Source organism: Penaeus vannamei, chromosome 7, assembly GCF_042767895.1.
Source record: "Penaeus vannamei isolate JL-2024 chromosome 7, ASM4276789v1, whole genome shotgun sequence".
NCBI classification, from domain to species: domain Eukaryota; kingdom Metazoa; phylum Arthropoda; class Malacostraca; order Decapoda; family Penaeidae; genus Penaeus; species Penaeus vannamei.
In genome coordinates, this window is record NC_091555.1 from 8634523 (window position 1) to 8645381 (window position 10859).

The following is a 10859-nucleotide window of genomic DNA, read 5'->3' on the forward strand; positions in this document are numbered from 1 at the left end:
GGGCAGGGTAGCCTACCACGGAGAGAGTTGCCACAATTACTTCTTTTAAGAATTCCGAGAAAATGCAGCGGACGCTCTCATAAGCAAAGATCTATCATATCCCTAAAATCTATACAGGCGGAAGATATAATCCCGTTCCTCAAAAGGAAAAAAAAATGTAAAAGAATATACTCGGTAATTACAAGTGCCTTCATAAGGGAAGCCGCCGCCGGACTGCAGTCGGTGTCCCGCCGTGCTAGAGGCAGGAGCGAAAAGATCCTCTCAGCTGTTGTCGCGCGTTTCTGGTCTCTGACGTGGCTCCTTTCGGCGACAACTTGGAATAAGGTGCGCAGTCGCTGAAATTTGTCTTTTTTTGTGTGTCTCTAGAATTGTTTGGTCGTTTTAAAGACGGGTTGTGAGATTCCCGTAAGTATTTCTGACGGAAGTCGAGAGGCAAAGAGTTGGCTGAGGTTATACGCATATAATTTATATTGGTAGTTTATACTTTGGTTTATGCTAAAAGAATGTAACATACACATATATGTCTATGCGCATGTGTGTGTATACAAATATGTACACATACATACATGTATATATAGATACATATATTATATATACATATATACATGCATGCATACATATATATACATACATATTTATATATACATATATGTACATATATAAATATACATGTATGTGTATGTGTGGATGTATTTATGTATATGCATATATATATGTATACATATCTATATTTACACACACACACACACACACACACACACACACACACACACACACACACACACATATATATATATATATATATATTATATATGTATATATATATATATGTGTGTGTGTGTGTGTGTGTGTGTGTGTGTGTGTGTGTGTGTGTGTGTGTATGTGTGTGTATGTGTGTGTGTGTGTGCGTGAGTGTGTGTGTACGTGTGTGTGTGTGTGTGTGCGCGCGCGCGTGTGTGTGTGCATATGTATGAATGTATATATATATATATATATATGTATGTATATTTATATGTAAGTATATATATATATATATATATATATATATATATATATATATATATATATATATATATATATATAAGCACACACACACACAAACAAAAAAATAACGCAAGTATATATTCACTGTAGCCTCACGGCGATTTTGTGTTTTTTTCATGTTCTATATTAGAGAGCACAATGTACCATGGTATCTGTTTGTTCAAATAAGTATTTGGTGCTGGCAAAAAAAAGAAAAAAAAATCAATCACTTCATTAGTTCGATTAGTCGCCACCAGATGGTGCAGCGACCATAAGTATTTACAAAGGTCTGAGTGATTTTACAGATACTTTTAGCAGATGTAGTTGCCATACATAGATGACTAAAGCATAAAACATGATCGGGATTCAAGAAATATGCAGCTATAACTAATACTTCTAATGTTGAAAGAAAGGGGAAATGCTGCCTCCCCACCATAGGTGTTGCTCTTTCGATAAACAAACAATTCCAGGATATCGCATTTGAAGGATATCCCACTACAAAGTCACGTATAACTAAAATTTCATTTCTTGATATAACTTATTTGAAGAAAGAGAATATCAAATGGCTTACTTAATTTCCAAAAATATTCATTGATGCGCTATTTGGCTATTTGTATCCGACCAAGCACACTCTTTGTTACAAACTACATAGGGTTTTAGCTTCATTCACAAAAAAAAATGGTATGTACGCTATATTTACTTCGATTGCTTGCCAGATGTACAGAAGTTGGACCCAGCAAGTGTATTGAAATATAATTCTGCAACTGTACATATACATATAAGTATATAAATAAATATATATAATGTTGTTAAGAATTTTAATTGGTAGTAATATTTGTTTACGCCCCTACTACCTCTGGGTACTGATCAGGTGCTGCTTCTTAGTGATAACTCTCCAATTTTAGAACACACGACAGCATTTACTCTGAACAATACCGACGTCGCTAAATAGATTCTATAAAGACACGCCTTCAAATAAAATTCTCTCTCGTGACCACCTCTTTGTTTAGACCTCAATACCGACGAAAGAAATAGCATAAACAGGGAAACGGCACCAACATAAATTCCCAGCGTACCGTAAGGCATCGCCCGAGGCCACTGGAAAACAGGTCCTTGAGCCTCAGTCAGGGCTAGAAGGTAACCGCGCTCCCTTGCCCACTTTGTCCCACCCATTTCTGATGCCCGACCTCAGTAACCCATTTTCTTCGTATTGCCATTCAGTGTCCTTAGAGGGAAATGTGGTGGAGCTGACGGTGGTGTGTCGTTGGCTGTAACTTCATACTGAAAATTATCTTTGTGTCAGCTCTTTGGAGTTACTATTTACAAATAAATTTTGAAGGTATATGTTCAACATTAAGTTGTTTCTATACCTTTAGTAATTATATTCCCCCTAATTTTTGCATGAGTGAAATAAGTTCATTTTGTTTACATACCCTTTTATATTTCTCAAAATGAAATAGTATATAACAAATCCGTAAAATGATCGATAGTATTCAATCATATCTTTGCAGCCTCTTGTTTGCTATTGCGTGGGGGCGCCTCTCTTACACACCTTGTTTATTGCGTATGTCCATGACATTCCTCAGACTTTTATTTTTCCTGTCCGTCTCCGAGAGAATTTTCTCAAATATTTGCTTCATTGTAACGTATTAGGAACAGAAATGTCGATCGTGAAGGTTATGTTTATTTCATGTTCATATGGTTACTGCAGTTGGCTAACATTCTGTCATCAAGTCTTGGAAATTCTTCTCTTTTAAGTTATATTCACTTGCAGTTTAGGCGATGTCCTTGCCGAGATGTGCACCCTCCTTGCATTTCATAGATTGCGAGTAAATCCTGTTGCTGTGTATCTTATGCCCTTTTAGCACATTCTGGCAGAGCCTGTTAACAAAATAAATAAGGTGTGGAACGTTTCGCATCAAATTACTAGAAAAAATGAGGTTGATATGGTTTTCTTATTACCATATTAACGTTCAAAATCATCAACAAATAGCCTTACATTGTGAGAAAAAAATGACAAGCCTATTATCGAGACCAATGAAAAAAAAAACAATAAAAAATTATACTTATGATAGGCATTTATTCTGATCAACCACATCTGCACCAAAAGGCTTGCCAAGATATGACATGCATTCAGACATCTCTAAAAATAGATCCAATACTAAAAGGAAGTGGATCCACAGCTAAGAGACATGACATCTATAGAGACAAAATTTCGAAATGATACTGTAAAGAGCGTTTCACGACATGGCAGTGTCGCATCCCGATTTTGTTAGGTATTTTATTTGTTATTTTTTAAGAAAAATAGAGTTAATATTGTCGTAGATAGAATTTCCTTACATAAATGTCCCAGTTATCTAGAGTGAATGGGAAGGAGGCATCAGCAGCCATAAAGGATGATTCTCGACATCTTTCCCAGAGCCTGTATTCGCGTGATTAGACTATATTCCCTAGCAAAAAAAGAAAAAAAAAGAAAAAAAAAACTTTTATTACTACATGATACGTTTCTAACTGTTGAATGAGCTTAGAATATGCTTTCTTTCATTAGTTTCATCCCCATAATATTATCAATTATCGAATATAATTAACGTTAATATGTTATAAGCACTTATACAGGAGCTTTGACATATCCCCGCTTTAACAGCGGGGATATGTGATAATAGAATAGCATATTTGTATAAGATAAATTAGGCCGCGGATAGTCTGACGTTATTTTTATTCATATTTTTGTTTAATTTGTCTCGCTCACGTTACTCTAATTTTCATCACGCTTTCACTATCAAGACCTGAAGTTGCCAGAAACTCGAGAAATGACGATGCATTTCCCGTCAGAAATTCACTTACTCGTCCGTTTGTGAAAATATTCACTAAATACCATATATGTACACGGTGAATAATTATTCTATTCACATGGAGTTCTTCCGAAATATCCACACAAGACAAGATCATTGAGTCTTGCAGATCGTGTGCATGACTAATGCATACGGCAATGCAAGGAGAGAGAGAGAGAGAGAGGGCGCGGCAGGTGCAACTGAGGATGAATGCAACCAATGATGGACATATCCTCTTTGGACGTCTATTAGCTGGGTTCCAGTGGGCCTCCGACGGGACCTTAAGGGACCTGCTGGTCATGTGCTGTTTGATGCTACAGGTGCTCTAACAGCCAACTATACGGGTACACGTGCATAGATACATTTATAGGGGTACACATGCATAGATACGTTTATAGGGGTACACGTGCATAGATACGTTTATAGGGGTACACGTGCATAGATACGTTTATAGGGGTACACATGCATAGATATATTTATAGGGGTACACATGCATAGATACATTTATAGGGGTACACATGCATAGATACGTTTATAGGGGTACACGTGCATAGATACGTTTATAGGGGTACACGTGCATAGATACGTTTATAGGGGTACACGTGCATAGATACGTTTATAGGGGTACACATGCATAGATATATTTATAGGGGTACACATGCATAGATGCGTTTATAGGGGTACACATGCATAGATACATTTATAGTTGTACGCATGCATAGATGCATTTAAAGGGGTACACATGCATAGATATATTTATAGGGGTACACATGCATAGATGCGTTTATAGGGGTACACATGCATAGATACATTTATAGTTGTACGCATGCATAGATGCATTTAAAGGGGTACACATGCATAGATACATTTATAGAGGTACACATGCATAGATACATTTATAGGGGTACACATGCATAGATATATTTATAGGGGTACACATGCATAGATGCATTTATAGGGGTACACATGCATAGATACATTTATAGTTGTACGCATGCATAGATGCATTTATAGGGGTACACAGGCATAGATACATTTATAGGGGTACACATGCATAGATACGTTTATAGGGGTACACATGCATAGATACGTTTATAGGGGTACACATATATAGATACATTTATAGGGGTACACATGAATAGATACATTTATAGGGGTACACATGCATAGATACATTTATAGGGGTACACATGCATAGATACATTTATAGGGTACACATGCATATATACGTTTATCGGGGTACACGTGCATAGATACATTCATACATACGCACGCGCGAATACACAAACACATCCACCTTTTTTCTAATTTATTTACTGTTTATATGTGCATCTCAACCCACACCCTCCGAGGAGACAGAAACTACTTGAGCTTCTGTGAGAAATGTGCATCGCCTCAGGCAGTCTAGAGCGTGCATTATTTCATCAGCTTAGATTGATACTAAAGACTTAATGTCCATTGCATGTTTCACGTTTATTAGTAATAACAGATGGTTAACGCAATTCAGTTCCTGTAAAAAACATTGCTTTCCCTCTGTGAAGAAATTCGGCTATTTTGTTTATTTTCCTAATTTGTTTCGCTCGCCTGTGTATGTGGCGAGCGAATTGCTTTGTTCGAATCTGTGTTCGAATCATGGTTCGCTCGGGAACCTTGGGTGTCGGGGTGTGGGCACGGGAGGTCCTCACTCGACCCGACTATTGCCGGAAGGTGAGGTGTTTTCCCCCGTCCTATTTTTTTTGTAATTTTATTCTTCTTCTTATTATTTGAGACGTTTGTTAAGAGAATTTAAACAGTTGTATTCTTCAACACAGGCTGGAGAACCTACTGCTGTCAAGGGCCAGGCACAGAGGCTTCTATTTATTTAATCAACTTTATTTATTGATCGAAAACTCAAGTCCACGTGGTCACAAGATGATGATTCTGTGGACATGATGAACACTGGATACTGTGAACATTTATCTTTGAAACAAATAAAAGGGATGTTTTTTTGTGTATTTTTAACTGATTATAAATAATGTGAAATGTGTCTTTATATATATATTTTTATGTGAATAAAATTTTTGTTAATGGTTCTGAATTTGTTTACTTGTATCCTCAAAATTAGTAAATCTATATGAAATGAAAATATCTTGGCATTTACACCCTCGCAGATGAAGTGCGGCGAAGACTAATAATTTCTACTCTCTAAAATCAGTTACGCCTTTTGTTCCTATCTTATCATTTATTTGTATTTTTTCCTTCTTTCTTTTATGAGATGGGAGTGTGAGATGAAATGCTCAATTATTGAATACCAAGGATATACACTACACTTTCTTGTCATACTCCATCATCTTTTTATCTCTCTCTCACTCTTACTTATATACCTCATTATTTGTTTTAAAGATGAAGAAGTGGGGCAAGGGAGAGTACTGGGGCGTTGGCTCCGACTACGACCCCGAATGGCTGCTGACGGAGAGGCAGAAGAAGCTGCGCGACGACCTCATCGAGCTGTGCAGGACCAAGATCAGACCGCAGGCTGTAAGTTGAAGCAAAAGCTGCGCCGACGAGACAAAGATGTTCGACGTTGGTTTGAAGAAGGGGAGAGAGAAAGAGAAAGAGGAGAGAGAAAGAGAGAGAGAGAGGGGAGAAACAGAGGAGAGAGAGAGAAAGAAAGAGAGAGGAGAGAGAGAGAAAGAGAGAGGAGAGAGAGAGAGAAAGAAACAGAGGAGAGAGAGAGAAAGAAACAGAGGAGAGAGAGAGAAAGAAACAGAGGAGAGAGAGAGAAAGAAACAGAGGAGAGAGAGAGAAAGAAACAGAGGAGAGAGAGAGAAAGAAACAGAGGAGAGAGAGAGAAAGTGAAAGAGAGAGGAGAGAGAGAAAGTGAAAGAGAGAGGAGAGAGAGAAAGTGAAAGAGAGAGGAGAGAGAGAAAGTGAAAGAGAGAGGAGAGAGAGAAAGTGAAAGAGAGAGGAGAGAGAGAAAGTGAAAGAGAGAGGAGAGAGAGAGAAAGGAAGAGAGAGGAGAGAGAGAGAAAGTGAAGAGAGAGGAGAGAGAGAGAAAGTGAAAGAGAGAGGAGAGAGAGAGAAAGTGAAAGAGAGAGGAGAGAGAGAGAAAGTGAAAGAGAGAGGAGAGAGAGAGAAAGTGAAAGAGAGAGGAGAGAGAGAGAAAGTGAAAGAGAGAGGAGAGAGAGAGAAAGAAAGAGAGAGGAGAGAGACAGAGAAAGAGAGAGAGAGAGAAAGAGAGAGGAGAGAGAGAGAAAGAAAGAGAGAGGAGAGAGAGAGAAAGAGAGAAAGAGGAGAGAGAGAAAGAGAGAGAGAGAGAGAAATAGAAGGAGAAAGAGGAGAAAGAGAGAGACTATTCTTAGAAATACAGTAAAATTAAGAGTCGAGTTGAGATCAAATTTGTGCAGTGGCTATCTGTTTAACACATTCTAGGGATAAATTGGAATATTTGTATTGTTTTCCACATTAAGATTTTGATTTTGAATGAATAGATAATTTTAGTAGCACTGCAATAACCACAATTGTTTATTACAATATCAATCTTTTACTCAAAATTATAGAGAAACTGCAATAACCACAATTATATATTATACTCAAAATTATAGAGGAAGTATGAAAGGCTCCATAAAAACCTAGCAAACCAATAAATATATAAATGAATGTATCATACATCTGCCACCACTAACGACTAAAATCTTATCCGGTTTCAGTCCAAGTGCGACCGCAATTATGCCTTTCCCCGAGAGTCCATGAACGCCATGTCTGAACTGGGTCTGCTGGGCTTAATCGTACCCAAGGAGCTGGGAGGCCTCGGCGAAAACCATGTGTGTTCTGCCATGGTAAGCGAGACCATAGCCCGCTACGGCTGCCCCTCCACCGCCATGGTTTACAGTGAGTGTACTAAACTGCTACTGAATATGGGACGCGGTTGGTTCTTTCCTATAGTTTTATTATTTTTTCATATGCCTTGCTAATTGAGCAAGTCTTTCTTTCTTTCTTTCTTTCTCTCTCTCTCTCTCTCTCTCTCTCTCTCTCTCTCTCTCTCTCTCTCTCTCTCTCTCTCTCTCTCCTCTCTCTGCTCTTACTCTCTCTCTCTCTCTCTCTCTCTCTCTCTCTCTCTCTCTCTCTCTCTCTCTCTCTCTCTCTCTCTCTCTCTCTCTCTCTCTCTCTCTGTCTCTCTCTCTCTCTCTCTCTCTCTCTCTCTCTCTCTCTCTCTCTCTCTCTGTTTAAACACATTGTACTATCCACAGAAAAATACGTCTTAATGTTCCCGACACCTAATAAGGAAAGAGGCTAAAGCAAGGGGGTCAAACACGCGACCCGCAGCAATTTGCTATGTCAGTCCCACAGTTGTCCGTTTTGCAAGATAAATTAAACCGGTCATTAGTCTTTTAGGACTGTCATTTACACTCTTACAGTTTTCTTCTATTGTATTTTTGTTATGAGTGACATAGCCTCTTACATGTTTACGTCAACCATGTGGCCGTTTCGTCGTCGACTCATGGTTATCTGGCCCGCATACTGTATACTGTATATAAGGTGAAATATAGCTTCCTTGGGTGAATGACTTTGATAGCCCTGTTGGAGAGTCTTAATAACTCTTTCTTCGCAGCCATGCACATCTCCGCAGTGGCCACCCTGCTCTTCCGTTACCATGACAACCCACATATCCAAGATCTCCTTCGACGCCTTGACAAGGACAAGCTGGTAGGAACTCTCTCCTATTCTGATCCAGCAACTGGTACGTGTCGCCGATGCTACTTCTCAGTGTTTGCTATTAACATGTTGTTTGTAAAGTTCGGAAATTCCATGTTTCCGTTTCCGTTTAATGTAAGGATATTTGCAGGTAATGATATGACTATCAATTACAAGACATCAATTTGAAAGTGTTTTGTCTCTTGAAAAAATCACAAAATTAAAACCAACAACACTTGTCTCCCGCTCCTTTCTCCTCCTCTCCCAGGGGGCCACTTCTGGTACCCACTGTCCTCGAAGGTGAAGGTCCTGGACGAGAACATGGTGCGGCTCTTCAAGTACGGCTCGTGGGCGACCAGCAGCGGCCAAGCGGACTGGTACACCATCCAGACCGTGAGTCCTGACTTCGGGGGAGACTTCTCTAACCTGTCTTGCTTCCTGGTCTACAAGGTGGGTTCTGGTGACGAGGAGAGATTTCGAGGTTGTGTAAATATTGAGCGTCTGGCAAAAATACTGCAGGAATAGAAGGATAAAATCATATAAATCATTATCGGTCATTGCACAGGACGGTAAATTTGTCCGCAGATAGCTTTCCACACCAGATCTACTTATTTTGTAACTTGTGAGGTCTTACTTCTCCAGGACGAGATCCGAGCCAACACCGACGACTGGGACGCCCTGGGCATGCACGGCAACATGTCCGGCCCGCTCATCATCGAGGGCAAGTTCTCCATGGAAAGGATGATTGGCTCTCCCGGAGATGGCCGGAAGGTCCGTGGAAATCTTCGTTACAAATGTTTTCTCTCTTTCTCTTCCTTTTCATCTATCTCTTTATTCACTCTATTTCTTTCTCTCTCGCCTTTTCCTCTTATTTTCTCTCCTCCCTCCCTCCCTCTCTCTCTCTCTCTCTCCTCTCTCTCTCTCTCTCTCTCTCTCTCTCTCTCTCTCTCTCTCTCTCTCTCTCTCTCCCTCTCTCTCTCTCTCTCTCTCTCTCTCTCTCTCTCTCTCTCTCTCTCTCTCTCTCTCTCTCGCTCTTTCTCTCTTTCTTTAATATCACCAGTTTAATATGTTTCTTCCTCTCAGGATCGATAAAAGTCTTCCCTAAACCTTGATGTGTTTCCATGCTTGAATGTGTCAATGGGAGCCTCTACCAGTCATGTGTTGAACGAGTTTTCAATCTATATTAGCTCTCATTCTTTAAAAATGGCGCGTTTTTATAATAAAAGTCGTATCGAATTCCAAAGACCTCGTTTTCTCAGAGCAACGACGAGTGCGTGGCTCCCATTTTCTCCCTGAATTCGACGTCAGTGTGGAACGGAATCTCCCTGGCGTGCATGGATGTGGCCAAAAGACACGTGACCCGCAAAGCACACGCTGACGTGGGTATGCGGGTATGCGATTACCCAACCATCCAGGTGAGTATTTTCACCACACGTTACGTGAGTATCTGGGTCGTCGTTACCTGTGTAAAACGACTCGTGCTTGGGATGATCTGTATAGCTAAGGTATCTTCCAGGATTACTTTGGCGAGTGCATGAGTCACACGAATTCGTCACGAATGTTTCTGTTCAGTCTGGCGCAAGCTCTCGACAACGCCACCAACAACGGAGACTGGGAAACTCGGGAGCGAGTTGACACCGACCGCAGGTGAGCGACCGCGCGATTCGTGCGCGAATCTGGCGTAAATCACGCTTCTCCTTCTGTGAGTTAGATTATGCTATGGAAAATGAGCGTTTGTTATAATCTTTGGCTCTGATGAGTGCAAGCATACACACACACACACACACACACGTACGTATACACATGTAAACACACACATAAACATAAACATACATACACATACACATACGTGCATAGCGGTACGCCAGAGGATTTAATATATGTACACACATTCCAGGTCAGTGTTTGCACACTGGTTATTCCAAGCAAAGTTCATTGCTGCCAAGAACGTGTCCAAAGTTGGCGATAAGATGCTTCACGCCTGCGGGGGCTCTGGGTACAAGGCAAGTGCATGAGTCTATAAGGACAAAGAAACAAAAAGAACTTAAGATACTAGGAACAATTTTCTATTTTTTATTTGTGCATGTGAATATTGTCATTGAAAGTTTGTAGTATAAACACAGCAAAAAAATCACTATCACATTATCATTAATATTGCTTTGTTGTGATATTCAATATTTCCTTAGTTTAGAAATATAGAAAAAAACTATCTGATTTTTTAACTTTTTCTTCTCTTTCTGGTAGACTGACCTTGGCTTGGAACGGCTGCTGCGGGACGGCAAAGCGGGCTGGGTCATGGCGGTGTCAAACGAGGTCACAAGGCAGTTAGTG

General features: G+C 39.9%; 1 protein-coding gene across 1 annotated transcript in view; it reads left to right on the plus strand.

Moving 5' to 3' along the window:
- Positions 1–222: 222 nt before the first annotated feature.
- LOC113822330 (uncharacterized) overlaps positions 223–10859 on the plus strand; it is a 16172-nt gene continuing 5535 nt past the window's right edge. Inside the window, exons 1-10 of the mRNA XM_027374864.2 lie at positions 223–324; positions 6237–6371; positions 7544–7724; positions 8446–8574; positions 8797–8978; positions 9171–9299; positions 9788–9943; positions 10045–10175; positions 10426–10531; positions 10773–10859. The exon at positions 10773–10859 is cut by the window's right edge and continues 41 nt beyond it. Coding sequence (XP_027230665.2) covers positions 6237–6371; positions 7544–7724; positions 8446–8574; positions 8797–8978; positions 9171–9299; positions 9788–9943; positions 10045–10175; positions 10426–10531; positions 10773–10859 — 1236 coding nt within the window. The 5' untranslated portion in view covers positions 223–324. The remainder of the gene's footprint in view (positions 325–6236; positions 6372–7543; positions 7725–8445; positions 8575–8796; positions 8979–9170; positions 9300–9787; positions 9944–10044; positions 10176–10425; positions 10532–10772) is intronic.